We start from the raw sequence: 18,499 nt of genomic DNA, 5'->3' as shown, positions 1-18,499 counted from the left end.
AACACTAGTTGAATCCCCCTGATGAAAACTATGACTAGATACCTGAGAATAATTGACGTGAAAAATGAGAATGAAAATATTTGTTCCATAAAAATTTTGCCTGACTGACTGATTAAGATCAGCGTCTCATAAAAAGTTGGGGGAAAGAATGAAATATTGGGTTGAGATTTATCATAAAACTGACCGGGGTCTTGCGTCATTTTTAGACAGTAGACACGCCTTCCAACCTGGACAGGAATAGACAAGTACCACGCCTTACCTCAAAACGTTGAAAACCTTTTTTATTTGTCTTTGCCGACAATGCTAGTCATTTCAGATGATAAAGATAGAATAATTTAACAATTGGTCTATTTTAATTCCCCCCCCCCCCTCTCCCTCCATTTATCCCTTTCTTTCCCTGTCTTCCTGTCATGCCCTTATTTGATCTGATATCTTTTCAGATGTTGTACAAAGAACATCATCTACAATTTTAACTAATTTGAACAATTAGAGCAGACAAGGCTCAGTACTACTTACTACAGACTCAAGCAGTTTAAAGGCACTGACAACGATGGATTTACTTTCCAGTTTGTTTTCCTTTTTCTAATCTTAATTTTCGTGGATTTTTTATTTGAGCCTTGTTGCATTCGTCTTGTATTTTGTGTTTTTAATTTATATTACTATATTCGTTGTGATAAATAATTCTCCATCCTCGCGTGTCATTAATTCTGTATATTTTAAGTCTGTTTCTTTGTTTTGGAAACAAGGTCTCTAATAACTTTAATTACACTTTGGACAAAAAAGATTTAGGAGCTAAGAAGGCGGGGAGGGGGGGGGGATACAACTTTACAGTAGATTGGCATATTGATAATAAATCTCTAGCATTTTAAAACAAAAGTCTTAATGTTAAAGGTTTGAACTTGTTTCTGATAATTCTTATGTGTTTTCCTGCAATAGAAATGCGCAATTCACAGTAGAGAAACCACAATTAAAAATTATTAGTATTCAAAATTTAAAATATTCTTTTGTTGCAATCATTCTAGTCATGAAGCGACCGTACACAGTGGAAAAATTTCACGCCTTGCAAGGTGAAAATGGGGGTGGGGGGGGGGAATCATCCCCCTTGTTGAGAATGCAAGGGGGAGTGGTAGGGATATGTTTTTAAGACATTAGGTAGCACTGCGGGTGTTTTCCAAATTATGGCCGAAAAAAAGCCTATTTTGGCTCGAAATAGGCTATTATCGACATCATGACGATGGTAATTACTAGGTTTGAGGGCCCAACCTNACACCTCCTGCAATTTATATTCTACATTAGGGGTTTTTACAGGGCTAATATATTACCTATGGTTTCTAAATGTATGAATATAATATGAATATGTTTAGGGGTTTCTGTGTAAAGAATGGTCCTCACTGCGCCTTCGCTCATGGTGCAAATGATCTCAGACCTCCCGTTTACGATATTAAGTAAGCTTTAAATTTGAATTAATTAATAATTGAAGTGTAGAATGTATAAGGTCAAAGTGAAATGTAGAATATAAAGCGTAGAATGGACATATTAGAAACTGTCGAATGTATAACAAGAAGTGTAGAATGTATTGTCTACTGTAAAATGTATAATGTTTTATTTAAACTGTAGAATGTATTGTCTAATATAAAATGTAGAATGTATTATATAAACTGTAGATTGTATAGTGTATATTGGATATATCCTTAATGATGAATTTTAACAGATCTCACTTTAATGGTGATATAAATTGAGACTCACACTGATAATACTCCACACCCTACCTATCCTACTCTCTAATACCCCCTCCTACTTTTCACTAGGCCCCCCCCTCCTCCCCAGATGATTTAACGGTGTCAACTGTTCAAATGTTGAAAAATCGCTGGTGCTGTCGCCTGTCACTTTTAAAAAATTTCAAGGAAAAATGTGAAAAATTTCAAACTTTTTGTTAAAATTTAAAGAATTTGACTGGGTAGTGGGTAGCCCAGTTTTCAATGCAACTGGTTAGTTTTCACAACGAATTTCTGGGTTGGGAAAAAAAGGAATGCAGTTTAAAAATTTTTTAAAATCTAAATCACTTATCTTTTGGGTGAAAATCCTTCCGTCTTATGAGTCGTTTGCAAAAGGACCTTCATAAGAAAAAACGTTGAAAAAAACCTCCTTCTTTTTCTGACCATAAAGTTGAAGATTTATTTGTTAAAGTTTCTACCGACAGTTCACCGCCGCTGGGGGGGTCCCTCCCCTCTCTCTTGAGATCAGACAGTATTTCTATCTATAGACAATAAATAAATGAATAAATCATTTATAACATCGATTTTCTAAACTGGATTTCACCACCTTACCTCAAAATTTAATTCTGAATAGATGAATAGATGAATAGACATCTAGATTGTACACTATTGTACATTGCACATACATTAAGACTTGTAGAATGTACGTACATTGTACATAGACTGTTAGTGTCCAAAATATAGTAGAATATAATTATATTTAATACATGAAGTATATTCACTTTTCTTATCTATATTTGTAAAGGTTTAACTAGATAACTAGATAAGCATATTAAACATACAAACACTACTCTCATTATCTTATACAACACAATGCACTTGATCCCCCCCCCCCCCGACACTTTATTTCTCTTTCTTCGTTTCTTTTTAATTCTTTTTTTCCTTCATAGCATTTGTTTATTTTTATCATTTTCTTTCCTAATCTTGCATTTTCCAGTTTTTTTTAAATTTCCATTTTTAAAAATACTATTTGTTTACTCAGGGAGATGCAGGCTATAGAAAATGGTGAAGTAGAAGACAACCGAACAGGTCCAAACAGTTTAGATAAGGAGAGATCTCTACTCAACGATGATCCTAAATGGTTAGACACACCCTACGTTCTAACCAACTACAAAACCGAACCATGCAAGAAACCTCCCAGGCTCTGCCGGTAAGATACCCCCCCCCCGGGAAGACACTAGACAAATTAAAGCGGTTTTTGAGAAAATTTCTTATTTTTAAAAATCCTTTTTTAATCAAATCCTGGGATTCTCTTAGGGCTACCCCCCTTCCCTTCCGATTTTCTTTCATTTAACTCTCTGTGATTCTTGGAGATTTTGCCATGAAACTTATTAGAACTCTATCAATGTCAGCAGTTTTTCACGGAACATTAATTTTCTCCGCCGCCAAAGGATTTATTTTTTTATCAGATTTTTTTTATTTATTCATCTCTTTTTCAGGCAAGGTTATGCATGCCCGCAGTACCATAATAATAAGGATCGAAGGAGGAGCCCAAAAAAGTACAAGTATAGGTGAGAAATAATTCAAGAAAATATAAATCTATGTTTGAAAAAATAAATAATTTAACGTTTGGAGGAACCTTGAATATTTATTGCCATTTGACCTGGCGCGCCTAAATGGATTTTTCTATTCAGGTCAACCCCTTGCCCTAGCGTAAAAACAGCTGATGAATGGGGGGACCCGGTCAACTGTGATAGCGGAGACAACTGCCAATACTGCCATACCAGGTAATATTTTATTATTGCTCATTTATTCTAATTATTGCTCGTTTATGCTTATTTATGCTCATTATTGCTCATTTATGCACATGTTGTACTTTCGGGTTTCTGCGCTTTTATGTTTGCTATCTATACTTAAATAATATGTTTAAACTCCTGAAAATGTCCGATTTCTTGAAATATTTTTTTGAATGTGAAATTATCAATCTTCGTTTTTTCTTTCGGCTTTTTCTAACGTGGCTATTTTCTTCAATATTATAATTCTCGTTTTTGTTGATTCTGGAATATTTTCTGCAATATTATAATTCTCGTTTTTGTCGATTCTGGAATATTTTCTGTGCTGAAATTTTATCTGTTTTATAAGTTGCGTCTGCCCTTCATAAAACTGCAATATTTAACTCCCAAGGCAGTCTGTCTCGGTTTCTGTGGTTGTCTTTATTAATACCTAACTGCCTTACCGTGTTGCAAAAATATACGGTTACGTGTAAATCCATAGATGAGTCATCGATAGTTAAACTTGCGGAATATGATGCAGGATAAATTTCTCATGAATATATATAAATTTAAGTTTTTATATATTTATGACATGAAGCAATATATTATTGAATTGTATTGAAAATTACAGTCCAATTGTATACTAGAGTATTGTTGTGATATAAAATATTATTTTGCGGTGATTACCCTCGTAATATACAGTCAACCCGGCAATTACCGGATACAGGGCGTATCATTAACATTCTAATGTGTAATACAAGGTTATCATTACATAGTCATATATCACCCCTCCCCCCCATCCCATTCCATCTTTAACTGCATCAAGTCTTCAATTTTTTTTAAAAGCTAAGTTGATCGAAAATTGTCAAAACGCTCGACCCCTTTTTGATTTCGAAATTTGTATTATATGTTTTTTTTTATCTGTAAATATAAGGTCGAATCTATGTAGCCGTTTTTAATGAAAATTCTTAAATCCACCTTGGTCCAGTTCTTTAGTTTTCTTTGATACATTTTAAAAACAACTAACTTTAAACACATTTTTGTTACCCATATCAATATGTTTTGAAAAATAAGAAATCGACCTTTCCATATGATAACTGATTTTTTGAATCGTTAATTACTGAATGAGTTTGGGGTTTTTTAATGTTGCTTATTTGCTATTTTTTCCTGGTGCAAAAAGAATCGACATTTTCTATGAAGTAATTTCACCCTTAGTTAATATAAACGGATGTGGTTTAATGTTTTTGATGAGAGGGGGGTGGGGTATTAAAATACATGTTTTCTTGAAATCTCTGCTTCTATAAGAATTGTGACTGTTGGATACGCTTGATGCCGTTTGTCACGGTGTTTGATAGATATCAGTGTTGCCCAATCTAATTTTATTTTTTCTCCATCCATCTTTATTTAAAAGACTCTAATCATGAGAGTCTTAAATATTCTTTTCCTTCGAGTTTGGAGATATGATGAATGTGTTTAGTTAGCTATCTTTTCAGTTAATTAGCTTGTCTATTCATTAATCCATTCATCATGTGTCCATCCATTATCAGTGATCCATTCATAATTAATCCATTACTAAACATTTGAAAACTACATTTTTTTATTTGCGCAACTATTCATTTTTTTGTCTTAATTTTTTTCTCGATTCATTTTATTTTAATTTTCAATTCAGTAATGGATCCTTTAGGTCTACTGAACTGATTCGTTTAATATCAGTTAATTTTGTTTTGAAAACACTTTTTTTAAATTTTAAAAATCTTTGTCAGGACCGAGCAGCAGTTTCACCCTGAGATCTATAAATCTACAAAATGCAATGACATTCAGAACACCAGCTACTGCCCAAGGGGCGCCTTCTGTGCATTCGCCCATATTGAACGTAAGTTTGCTTAGAAATACTTAATATTTAAGTGAAAGCGACTGTAGATCCGCCACTCAGAACGGTTCTCTTAAAGCTTAGTCAAGGATGATAATGAGATCTCCATGTTTTTTACTTTAAATATTATATATTCAAGTTTTTTTCTTAAATAGACTTCAATTTTTAATTATAAGAATTGAAGCTGGAACAACCACGACATTTAAAGGGGTCCGTTGAACTGTGCATTCCCATCATCTTAAAATGTAGGATTACAATGACGGTTTTACTAAATATTCATGATTTTCTAGATGGATAATCGGCATTACTACTAAGACGGTTTTCCTAAATTTCTACATGGATAATTGGCATTATTACTAAGACGTTTTCCTAAATTTCTAGATGTATAATCGGCATTATTATAAAGACGGTTTTACTAAATTTCTAGATGGATAATCGGTATTTTTCTGCTCTAGTTCCTCTAATGAATTTATGTATGCAGTATGCATGTACGAATGCCCTTTATTGAAGGAACCATTAAAAATTTTACAACCTTAAGCATGAAAATTGCCCTAAGTCCAGTACAGCCGTACATTTATTGCAACCACTTACGGACAACTTGCAGTTTGGAATTTACAAGAAATTGTTTACTAATTTTGATCAGAAATGGTTGTTGCAATTTTCAAATGTTTAATGTCAACAAAATCGAGGTCAAAAATCGAACCATAGTTTTTGTATAAAGAAATATTCTTAAACTATCTTATCTTATTTTTAATGCCAACAAATTTTTATTCAATTTTGATAGAATTTATCACACCTAATATTTTCCGTTGTATGGTGATTAAGTGACTTTATCGCCCTACAGCAGGGCGAAAAAGTATTTTTTCACCCTGCTATTCAAATTTCATACCTAATTTGTCTCATTGTAGGGTGATAAAGTTACTTAATCGCCCTACAACAGGGTGATTTAGTAACTTTATCGACGTGCTTTTAAATAATTTGAGTAAAACTGAAAAAAAAACTATATATGTTATTTAAATGGGTATCATGCGTGCTAAAAAGTTTTTGCTCACTACGTTCGGAATAATTTTTATCTTAAACCAACTAGAAAAAAAATAAAAATCCCGGCAAGAACTTTTTCGCACTTAATAATACCCATAACAATAGATATTTAAAGATTATTTTTTTAATTGTTATGTTCTTGAAGTCTGAGGGTTAACTAGGTTAAAAAGATCTGCTTCATTATCCACTATAAAGGTTGTTTATTTTCTAGCCCGAATCTGGTAGAAAAACTAATCCATTAAATCAGATATAATTGCCCGGAGCCAGACCTGGATAAAATAAACAAATGAAACCGTTTGCCCGTTCTATAAACAATCCCCGGGCAACGTTTAAAAACTTTTAAAGGCCCCCAACATTGTTCTAAAGAGAGAATTAAAAGATATTCTCTCTCCCCCCCCTCCCCCCCCCCTCACATTTAATAAAATGTTCTTTTTCTTAGATTAACGTTAACTATTCAATGATGGTTTTTAATATTCAACGATGGTTTTTAACCGAATTTTATTATTTCGCAGAGGAGACATTGGATCATGGAGCTGGTGGAAACTTTATGGATTTCCATCCATTAGATCATTCAGACTCTTCATCAGACAGGAGTAGTAACAGTGGAGAGGTAAAAATAAAAGTTAGAAATGATAATTCTTTAAAAAAAAAGATATTCAACCTTTTCCTCATCATGTTAGTTTATCAATAGTTGCACTCGAAATTGTTTGTTTTGGGAGAAAGAATGTAGTACACTAAAGTGTAGACATTTCCATTTTAGGTTGGAATGTTTTTAAAACAAACTTTTTTAGATCGGAGAATATCCCTGGGGGGAGAAATCCCGGGCACCTGGCTCCCACCTCAAGAATCTACAGAATATTGTAAGAAAACAATTAGAAACTTTTACTTTTAATCATCTAAAGTTGGGACTTATTATATAAATATTACTCGTGAAATTAGTTTAGTTCTGAACATCAATTTAGGGTAAATTAATTATTGTAAAAAATAAAAACAATTTTTCTTTTTAGAACGGTGACAGTATTAACGGGAGTTGTTCTATCCCCACCTCCCCAACGTATAAAATGCCCCCCTCTCCCACCTACAAGATCAGGACACCCTCAGGGGACGCTTCAAGGCTTAGAAATCAACTTCAATATATTGGTGAGTTGCGGATTTTTTTTTCAGTTTTTTACGAACTTTTCCACGTTCAGTGCATTTTTCTTGCTGTGGTTTTACCGGTCTCTAGTAAATAGGAAATGATATGTATTCCTTAGGTATGTTTAAACCTGGTGTAATTGGTATGTTTATCATTGTCGGACTTTTTGCAAACACATAATTTGTATTTTTCTTACTTTTATTATGATTGATTGAGGTTTTGGATTGGCGAGGACAATGGATTTGGATAAAACAACTAAATATGTCTACGTTAATTTGGTTTTAAATTGGATGGGACCGTAACTTCCTTTTGTAATATAATACCAAATGTGAAATGTACATTAACAGTACATTTAATTACTATTGTACACTACGGTAAGTGAGTTTTTATAAGTGCATTTGGTGTGAATGGAATAAGATATTTTTATTATTATAAATATTGCAATCAAAGTACGACTATATAAGAATAAGATACTCAACCGTGAAATTAAAACAATTAAGTATTATTATTATTTTTGTAATCCATCATAATATCGCCCTGTCAAAGGATTTCAGAGGTTAATAACTGATAATTATCATAGAACTTGTGAATTATATTTTCAAATATTTCATAAACCCACTTCAGGTTATTTTAAAATTATTTTATCTGCAATATTTGACACACAATGTACATTCAATATTTTATGAGATCCGGGGATATTTTATGTCCATTTATTTTTATCATTCTTGTAATACTGGTATATTGTTTATGTATTTATGAGAAATCAATAGCCTCCATCTACCCCATTTACGACCCTGTTAAAATTAGTTGAATCATTTCTCAATAAAACCAAACTGGTGTTGAAAACTAAATTTTGTCCCGATTTTATAATTCCAGGAAAACGGTGTTAAATGACTTTTGTCAAAGTAAAACTCTAAATCATGAAGGAGAAGTTATGTGCATGACGGGAGAAAATTACCCTTCTCCTCTCCCCTATATTTAAAACTTTACTGAAGGTGTATTCGGTAATTCAATTTGGAAGCTTGCACAAAAAATCCAACATTTCATCTTCATTGAGTCAAAAATATTGTGATGATTCACACAGAAAACAAATTTGAATCAAAGACCCCTTCTAAAACAATTAATTCAATGTCAATTCACCTTCTATTTAATATTGCGGTTTTCCGAAGTAGCTTACGGATCTATGCCGTAAAAGAAAAATAAGAAATTTTATGTTTATAGAGAGAGTAAAAACGACGAAATCTTCCTAATGTGTCTATTAAAAGGCACCGTTGATAATCGGTCATCATTCTTTTTTTTTACGTCGACAGTACCTATAACCTAGTATTTTCTAGAAAATGACCCTAGCCTGGGACCTGGAGAGAAATCTGCCCGGCGCGCTAGCCTACTGGTTGAGATGGGTTTATCGATGAGTTCTGGTTCAAATCTTGTTTCTACAATTAATAATTCTCTCTCAAATATCGGGTCCAGTTTATTCTCAACTTCAAACCAAATGGAATCTGTAGGTGAGTGAGTGTCCAGCAATGTTTTTTATTCTAAAGGGACTATCGTTGTAATGTTAAGTTACCTTTCATTGATAGAGGGGCATGTCCGATTCACAGAGGTTATCTTAGAACCATTATCTTAATACTGGGAAAAATATTGTCGTTTTTCTACCTTCAAAAACATATTTTCTTGTAGAAAAATATGATTTAAAAATCTTATGCAAATCAGACAAAGCTTTAAAATGTACCGTGGTGAATCTGACATACTGTTCTACAAAAGGGGAGAGTCGCTTCAAATTGCGACTACAGTCGCTTTAATATGAATTTATTTCAAAAGCTATAATAAGAAAATTTATGTAAATTTGGTTAATCGGGCCAAAGTATTTCTAAAACTTGATTTCTTCCGTATTCAAATATTGGCTGAGTTCGGAATTCGATTATAGCTTGAGCCTGAAAACAAATAGAAGTTTTATTCGAGGTTTTTTATTGAATTCTTGCCCCGTCTTCCAACTTATTCTTTATTTTAACTTTGAGACAATCTAGGAAGTGTTGAAGTTTACATATTTTAAATAAAAACGACAAACTTTTACCACCACCGCCCCTATCCTCCCTCCCTACGTCCTTGGTTATATGTCTGGTATTATTTCACAACCAAATCGTAAAATTGGTTCAATTTTCAATTATTTGAGTTGAAAAAGCTCTCAGTTCTTTTGTATTAAAGATGGGGGTTAGAGGGGTAATTTTACAGAGGAAATAATGAATTTTGCAAATTTTGTTTTCGCACTGCACGACACGCCAGGGCTTGCAAAAATATTAACATGGGGGGGCGTATACTACTAGCTCTAGAACATTAACCCAGTACTACAAAAAACGAAAACTTTATATTTTTTTAACGCCTAAATTGGAGATTGAACAATTAAAAGATTTTTTTTAAATGGCGGNCCCTGCTTCTTCCTAACAATTTAAGTCTATAATTAAACCATTTTAAATTGGTGTCCTGAAGTTTCAAACCATTAAAATTTGCTCAATTTATTACACTCCCTGCAGTCTCCCTCCAGTATAGGTTGGTCATAAAATCTGGAATTTAAGGGAATTAAATTTCTCTATGTAGTGAATAGATCCCGGACCCTTAGGATAAATGATTTTGGAGTTTCATTTTATTTTCCAATATATCCCCCTCCCCCCTCCTTAAACTTATTCTGCTCAAACCCCCTGATATTTTTTTAGAGTTGAGATTCTAAAAATTCTCCATATATGGATGAACGGTAATTTAGATGTCTTGTAGTAGCCCAAAAAAGAGCGGAGGGTGTTCAAAATTATCCCAAACCAGTTTCAAATTTGTTATGACCTGATATTATGCAAATATTGAAACAAAACCTGTATTTTTATTCTCGAGTAAAGATAGCGTTTAACAACAAATTGTAAATAAAATTGAAGCATTAGTATCCTGTAGATGTCAACCCCCCCCCATTTATTTTTATCATTCTTGTAATACTGGTATATTGTTNAATCCCTCCTCATATTGTTTATTGGGTCTAACAAGCCCCCTTGAAACCTGCCCATGCCCTACAATTTGTAAGGTTTATGCTGGGGTGTAAATTTTTAGTAAATTATCCTCCTCGCAGATACAAAGTCAACGTTTTAACATACTTCAGTAAAAAAATCTACATTTAAGATTTACTATTTTACTGATGTTGGACCTCAACTCTCTCCCCTCCCCCCACCCCCATATTGGATCACCAGGGGTTGCATCTTGTTGTAAAATGCATTATTGCTTTTTTCCTCATCCGTTCACACTCCACCGTCCCGTGTTTACAATGCTTATCTAAGTTTTATTCTTTTCAACTCAAATGGTCCATTCTAAAACTGGTGTTTTCAGGGACTGGATTTTTTATTCGTCAATTGTCAATTTTAAGACTTCATGACAACATTTTACTTCATTTAAAGGGACTGTTTGTGTTTTACCAATTTATTTTATTTGTTCAGGAAACGGTTTTGAAGAGATGAGCATCAATGATCTATATGAAGGTGGGAAGAGCAGGAAGAGCAGTGGGTTTAGTGAAGGGGAGAAGAGCAGGAATTGCTCCGGGATGGATGGAGGAGACAAGTCTAGAAACTGCTCTGGGAATTCTATATCTCAGGTTAGAACAATTTCTAGTCAATATTTACTGAAATTTCTCACCCATCTGCATACAATTACAATGCAATAATGGAAATCCTATGTTTAAGTTCACTTTGTTTTATTAACAAGAAAGTTTCGCCCTTTATGCCAATTAGCATTTAAGTGTTAATTCGTGTCAAATCCTTACCTTTTAAGTTACCCATAGACTAGTTTATTCCTGGTAATTAAAAACAGAAAATTAACTGCAATATATTTTTTAGGGTTTAGTTAGCTCTGGATTTCTTCCATCTAATCCTGTCAATATTCCTGGACAAGACTCTTTCTTAGACAGGTTAGTTAGTTTCTAGATGGGGCTTCAACCCCCCCCCCCCCCCCCGTGCAATTGAATTATGGAGTGGCTAATCTTGTACATTCTTATCTGAGGGGGGGGGGGCACTTGTGCATTTTTTGGTCTACTGAACTTACTATCTTTACATCTTTTGCATTTTATCTCTTTAACCCTTTCTAAAGGGAGTGAAAAATGCCGACTAGTTTGATTTATTACTTAAGCGCCTGAGCAGCGAGGCCTGGTTACGCACCATTCCATTTCTACCTCCAGAGATTCGTATGGTATAATATGGTATAATTCTGGATTGCTGTGGGGCAGATATAAATGTTTAAACTACTTACTTAATATTATTTCGGTGGTTTAATAACCATCTCCCCGCTCGGTTGAAAAATACCCTGAAAACCTGGGTGGGAGGTCTTCTCAAATACTAGAGCTTAATGCAACTTTAATCAAGGATTAAGTTTGAGACCATTTTTCATCTGGGTCTCGATTATACAGAATACATACTTAGATATGGGGGGGGGGGATTAAACACCCTGAGATTCAAGATGGAATTAAATCCCCCTTGAAAACCGATTAAAGCTCCCCATGTCAAATTCTTGACAAATTTTGTATCCTGAAATCAGTCGGGTGTAAAATTAGTTGTAACCCCCTTTTCTAGAAAGTGTAGGAGGAAGGGGTCCCCCACCCCCCCATCGGTCTATTGTTACTGGTCAAACACCTTGTGTATTGATGGTTAGGTTGTATACAGTCTCCGAACTATGATTGAAACTGACAAGACTGGGCCAAAGTAAACTCGTTAACAAATAAACTAACTCCTGACTCCCTTCCTTCATTCCAGGGGGTATATTCCCCATATCCAATTATCCATCGTCCTTATGTTTTTACACTTATCATGTATGTGTCCCTTTTTACAGTTACTGGGTGAAGCAAAATGTTAATTGTTTTATACGAGGTCAGGGTGTTTCAGTTCTATTTACATAATTTTTTAACTGTTTCATTTTTTAAGAACACCCTTAACATTGTGCTTCCCGGTCCCTTCATTTAAAACTTACTGTAGAGTGTAGACGATAGTAAATAATTTTATCTTAAAGAATCTTCACGGCTAATTAAGTTTCGCCCGTTCTAATACAAAGTTTTTTTTCCTATTTTCACTTTTAGAATTTTTCTCGTAATACTTATAATCTTTAAACAATCTATTTTTCTAATATAAAATTTATTTTTATGAAAATTTCTGATGTTTCAAGTATATTTTCATGTTAAGATGTTTATTGAGAATATTTAAACTTTTGAAAAACTGAAATCCTTCTTCTGACATGTTGATGCATGTTCGTCTGAAACTTCGAACATCTTCATAATTACAACCGTCTCATTTTTTCAAATTGTAAACTTCTTTTTATTTGTAATTTGGGACAATTAAACTCATTATGTTTTCTTGCTCTTTGTGCGCTTGCAATTCTCTTCCTTGTCCTAATAATCATCTTGCCTGGAAACCTCGGGGACGACAATTCAAGCGCGCGCGCAGGGGTTCTTGTTTGGCTGATTTGTTTGTTTCCAATTAACGACAAAACTAGTTCACCGATTAGACTAGACTAGAATTTGTGTCAATTAAGTAATAAATTGATCAAACTTGAAATCAAACCAAATCATATTGCATCAAAAAGAACGAAAAAAACTCACTAGGTCAATACCCAGATTACAAAACTAAAACCATTGTCAAGCAAACCTTGGTATTTTGAAATGGGACATGACTTTAATTTGGTCGTGTGGATTTGGATTGGATTGGATTGGATTGGATTGGATTGGATTGGATTGGATTGGATTGGATTGGATTGGATTGGATTGGATTGGATTGGATTGGACTTGAACCCCAGGGAAAATTTAAAAGCTGCCATTAAAAAAAATTAGAAAAATAGCTGTTCGCAAATGGCCTGATAAGCATTTAAAACCTTGATATTTTAGAAATGACAGTCTTGGCGGCCTCCTGACTGGTCGAACATCTGACCTCGGTGATAGCGGCTACCTGGCCGGCCTCAATAATACTCTCGGGTTCCAGGGGGGACTCTTCGACTTCGGACCTCAAACTAATAATTCTGTCAAGGTGAGATAGTTCAACAAATTTTTGTCTGTCAACGCAAGTATATAAAAAAGTAAAATTTGTAATTCACTTATGTAAAAATGAGAGATATGTAAAGCTGGTTTTCTAACATGTTAAACTTTGCTATTTTCCTTTTGTTTTGCTGCGTTAATTCAAAAGTCACAATAAAACCCTTTGGTTGATTGCTGGGCCACTGTAATGTTGTATTGAATTAAGGGGTGTGCTAATAAAGTTAGGTACTTTTACAAGCAATAACTTCCCAAGTCTGTCTTAGCCGCATTGCTCGGGAAATTTCCACTTCCGGAAGTCGTTATTGGGAAAATGTCTTTGGGAAAATACCGAACACCATGCTCATCCATCCAGCTGTGCAATATTCTTTTTTTTTTAAATTACAGCATAAACGTGTATATAGTACAGCATGTCCCTCAAGCATGAATATTCGTGAGCTTTCACCATTTCAATAGATTTTCCGTCTGCGGACACTTCTTATATTAGTTTTTTCCTTTGCTTTGGCCAGACGTCGGCCTCTATTCCTAGACCCTATCCCTCTTCCCTCCTTGTAAATTCCCCCCAATCTCAGAATTTCACCTTCGTCTTGAAAACCCCAGGAGTTTTCTTGCTACCCTATAGCTACCGCTTGAGCTAGTTTATATTTCTAAAAGTTGCTGTCAGTCTCGATATATTTTTCATTTCAGTTTTCCTTCAAGAATGTTTCACGGATTTTTGTATTCAAAATATAAAAGTGTCATTTTTTTATCAAACACACACCCTTCCTACTAATAACTTATCTAGTGGGTGTCTTTGCAAAATAAAACATAAAATTGTCTTAATATTCGTAATAACTAAATAAACAAGCTTACCTAGATATCCATGGCTAATCTTGTACATTCTTATCTGAGGGGGGGGGGGACTTGTGCATTTTTTGGTCTACTGAACTTACTATCTTTACATCTTTTGCATTTTATCTCTTTAACCCTTTCTAAAGGCAAACAATATTCAAACCCTCCTCCGTCTCCTTCCAACTTAGAAAATAGTTCAAACTGAAATAATATTAAGTGGTCTCATAGCAATCTGTCCTTAAACGTTAACGCTCTGCTAGTTTTCCAGTTTTCTACGGTTACACATTTCTGTCTTTTCTACTTAACTTTTCTTAGGCTTAGAATTCACTTAAACAAAATCTCAAGAGGTGTGTGTAATAATAATGATTGAATCAGTGCTTCTTAGGATCATTTTAATTTTCATGCGGATCCGGATCTCTTTTTTTTCAATTGTTTTGAATTTGGATGTCATAGTAAATTTGCTTTGTTTTTTGCAGTTTTTGTTTGATATTTTGCCCATTGGATCCGGATTTGTGGATCCGCATACTTTGGCGGATCCGGATCCAGGAAGTTAAAATCTTGCGGATCCAACGGATCCGGATCCGAATCCTAAGCACTGGATTGAATCATGATGTAAGGGCAGTTTCAAGTTTTAAAAAAACAATTTCATGTAAATTTTAAGTCTGAACTCAACTGGGGGAGGGGGAACAAAAAAGATGTTTTTATGTCCTCAATAATTTAAGGAAAGAAAAAGATTTTTTTAATATCACATTTTAATTGTGGATTTAAAAAATTTGAAATCAAAAACTATTAATTCCTTAGTGTATGTTTACAATTTTGCAAAGTATACTTTTGTACCCATATTATTACAATTAGTTATATCTTAATTCAGGATGCTGAAATAGCTCGTCTACGTGAGGAGCTAGGAGCAGCAAGGGCTAAATTAAGCAGCTGGGAAGAGAGCATGATCCAGGTAAAAAATGTGATTTAATTTAAAATTTATATTTTCTAATCACTTTTAAAATAAGCTTTTGAAATCCTTTGAAATCCTTTGAAATCCTTTGAAACCCTTTGAAACCCTTTGAAATCCTTTGAAATCCTTTGAAATCCTTTGAAATCTCATTTGAAGCAAAACAAAAATAAATTTCATATCTCACATTTCCGAATTCTAAACATGTCTGTCAAAACAAGTTTATTTTGTTCTTCTGTTGCCAAACTTGTCAAATATCGTTATATTACATGTTTGACCCCCCCCCCCCCCTCCGGTCTATATTTGTGGATGTGTGTCCTCTCAAATATTATTATGTTTGCACACAGACTCCGTAGCACCAGACATCCTGAAGGGGGGGGGGGGGAAGGGTAATCTAATAAACCCGTCAAAAATTCGTTAACGATTTTAAGAAATAAAAAATATTTTAAGTTCTTTTTACAAAAAATATACTGACAATAAAATAATATATTTTAATGTCTCCCTCCATACTCAATATGTCTGATTAACCAAGGCTCAGCTCGAGACTAAAAAAAAATAACGGTTTTTCTCAATTTAAGTGTTGTGAATCGGGCACTTAATGCTTTTAATTTAATTTTAATTGAAACTCTCTTTAGTCTACAATCCCTCAAAATTATGAGAGAGATAAATGTGCTCTTTTCCTAGGCTCGCACAGCTTGTGATGCATGGAAGAAGGAAGCTGCTATGTCTAAGCAGAAGGCTGAGATGGCGATCAAAGAGAAGGATGTGGCCGTGAACAAGGTCTCCACCCTGCAGAAGGAGGTGATTACACTTAAATGATATTTGTCGCTATATTTGCTATACTCAAAATTGATCATTCCCCTTCAATTCTAATTTTGTAATCCTTGTAACATAGCAACCCGATGTTGTAGACCTTAAAAGTTATGCTAAATCAAGAATTTCAACGAGTAATCAGTCCATTTGCTTTTACGTCAGTAAATAATTTAACTTTAAAAAAAACTATTTATCGGTTTTGCTTTGTTTGATCCTTGGCGTATGTTTAATAAGTTTTTTTGAAGTTATGAAAGCAATTTTGTATATTTCTTGGATTCACCGAATTTTAACCATTTGTGTTTAGATTGAACAGTTGAGTGGCGGACCCCTCCTTCATGCTCTCCGCCGTATCTCCGACCTGCCTTCCCTTCCGCCGGCGATGCTGAAGACGATTGAGTGGCAGCTACGGAAAGATATCGCGGAGGTAGAGCGAGCTAGCAGACAGCAGTCAGAGCAGCAAATATGGCTCTCAAACAATAGGTAGCACTGATTTATTCTTCAACTATTTAATTATCTTTAAAAAGTTGTATTTCCGACTTTATTAAGTTTGTGAGTTTAAAAATAAAATTTATACAATATTACTTGGCATTTTCTTATTGATTGATAAAACCCTTTTTGGATTTTTTTTTAAATTAGCTTCCATGCAATCTAATATTTAGTTATTTCAGGGTTATGGAGAATGTAATTCCTGATTGGTCCCTGGGCCTTAACATGCACCAACCTCTTTACTCATCCATGCAACAGTAATCAGACTGCAGTCATCTGAAATCCTGACATCGATCATCCATTCTTCAAAAATGGCTCCAAATATTACTGTAACTGCAGTAAACATACTCCCCCTGTAACTGCATTAAAAACTGTTCTCCCTGTAACTGCAGTAAGCCCTGCTCCCCCTGTAATTGGAGAAAAAACTTGCACCCCCTGTAACTGCAGTAAAACCATTCCTGTAAATGGAACAGAATTTAATACTGCTCGCCTGGTTTCTATTACTCATTGTTGTTCTCATTTTGATCCAGTGGTTGAGTTTAATCCATCGTGATCCATTTTCTTCCTGATCCCATTTTTTTGGATCCCGTTGTCAATCCGTCGAGTTGATTTTACATCACAGAATCAAGAATTGATCAATCGGAAGCACATCATTGCCAGCGATACAAGTGATTGACAATTGAACACATTAAAATCAAATCTGTGCTTTATTGTACCGTACCGTTGTGTAGTGTACGGTAGTGTACCGTACCTTAGTGTTTACGGTATTGTACCGTACCTTCCAGCACTCTTCACCCCCTAGTTCTAGGTTTTAAATCGCTGAATTCAAGTTTAGATGTAAAATATTAAATGCGCGAATCTAGTTTAGAGACAGTTGGCTAATGGAGTTAAAGTAAAATGAACCTGCCTAGCATAGAGTTCAGATTCGCGCACAGGCGACAAATCGCTCTTATTAAATAGATTTACAACATGTTTCCAATTTATTGCTAAAGCGCACTTCAAGCACATTCATGTGTTTTTCATCCTCCCAGATTGGCGGCCTTCGTTTGCAATATTCGGCTGCCGTTGACCTAGGGAGGGGTTTCGTTTTTAATATTTCTCGTAATTTTACTAGATGTATGTATATTTTTATAGTGAGTGCAGCTTCGGCATTTTTTTTAATAATATCAATCGTTATTGTTTTACAATGATTTAACATGTAACAAAACAAAAGGGGTGCCAACAAATCAAAAAATATTTTTAATTTTTGAATTTAGATTTTTAATTTTTGGCATCCTTGTAGAAACCAATAGTTCTACCTCAAAATTTTTCAAATTTTTACAAAAAATTTAATAATGTTGATTCTGAGGATTTATTGTTAGCCTTGTCTAGCGGTATGTTTGTGTGCGCGTGATGATTATATAGGTTAAATCAATTATAGGTGTTTTAAGAAATTTAGTCATAATCTCTAGTTTAGAACTTTTGCATAAAGAAAAAAATTGGTCACGTAAAATTTTGAAATAAATTTTCACAAATTGAAAACTTGTTTTTATTTTGTTAGCACGGAGAGAAATTTGAAGGCAAGGTAATTTGTAAGTTATCGGAATAAATCAAATAACGTGGATATTTTAATAAGTTTTGTCCAGACGATGGATAAATGGTTTTTAATCATGTATTTTTTTGTTAATCTAGGATCTGAATATTTTTCTCTAGGGATCCAATCCAGATTCCAGGTTAACGTAATTTCTGCCAGTTTCAGGATTGAGAACGATTTTTAGGATAATGCTGGATTTTAAAAACTTTGTGAACCCATATTAAAGCCAAACAAAAAATTTGATTGGTGTCGACGACGTTTCCAAATATTCAGA

The 18,499-nt window shown here is 34.1% G+C and overlaps 1 protein-coding gene across 2 annotated transcripts in view; it reads left to right on the top strand.

The window, feature by feature from the left end:
- The window catches only part of LOC111711797 (RING finger protein unkempt), a 39,794-nt gene extending 21,621 nt beyond the window's left edge, over nucleotides 1-18,173 (top strand). For both annotated transcript variants that reach the window (XM_023486242.1, XM_023486240.1), the window contains exons 4-19: nucleotides 1,365-1,445; nucleotides 2,758-2,925; nucleotides 3,215-3,286; nucleotides 3,410-3,502; nucleotides 5,251-5,360; nucleotides 6,911-7,008; nucleotides 7,190-7,258; nucleotides 7,406-7,538; nucleotides 8,868-9,038; nucleotides 11,004-11,158; nucleotides 11,400-11,470; nucleotides 13,430-13,568; nucleotides 15,276-15,356; nucleotides 16,038-16,154; nucleotides 16,471-16,646; nucleotides 16,835-18,173. In XM_023486242.1, coding sequence (XP_023342010.1) covers nucleotides 1,365-1,445; nucleotides 2,758-2,925; nucleotides 3,215-3,286; nucleotides 3,410-3,502; nucleotides 5,251-5,360; nucleotides 6,911-7,008; nucleotides 7,190-7,258; nucleotides 7,406-7,538; nucleotides 8,868-9,038; nucleotides 11,004-11,158; nucleotides 11,400-11,470; nucleotides 13,430-13,568; nucleotides 15,276-15,356; nucleotides 16,038-16,154; nucleotides 16,471-16,646; nucleotides 16,835-16,913 — 1,813 coding nt within the window. In that variant the 3' untranslated portion in view covers nucleotides 16,914-18,173. The remainder of the gene's footprint in view (nucleotides 1-1,364; nucleotides 1,446-2,757; nucleotides 2,926-3,214; nucleotides 3,287-3,409; nucleotides 3,503-5,250; nucleotides 5,361-6,910; nucleotides 7,009-7,189; nucleotides 7,259-7,405; nucleotides 7,539-8,867; nucleotides 9,039-11,003; nucleotides 11,159-11,399; nucleotides 11,471-13,429; nucleotides 13,569-15,275; nucleotides 15,357-16,037; nucleotides 16,155-16,470; nucleotides 16,647-16,834) is intronic.
- Nucleotides 18,174-18,499: the final 326 nt, after the last annotated feature.

Source organism: Eurytemora carolleeae, unplaced genomic scaffold (assembly GCF_000591075.1).
Source record: "Eurytemora carolleeae unplaced genomic scaffold, Eaff_2.0 scaffold1056, whole genome shotgun sequence".
Lineage (NCBI taxonomy): Eukaryota > Metazoa > Arthropoda > Copepoda > Calanoida > Temoridae > Eurytemora > Eurytemora carolleeae.
The sequence above is the reverse complement of the archived record's forward strand: the minus strand, read 5'-3'. Positions and strand labels throughout refer to the sequence as shown.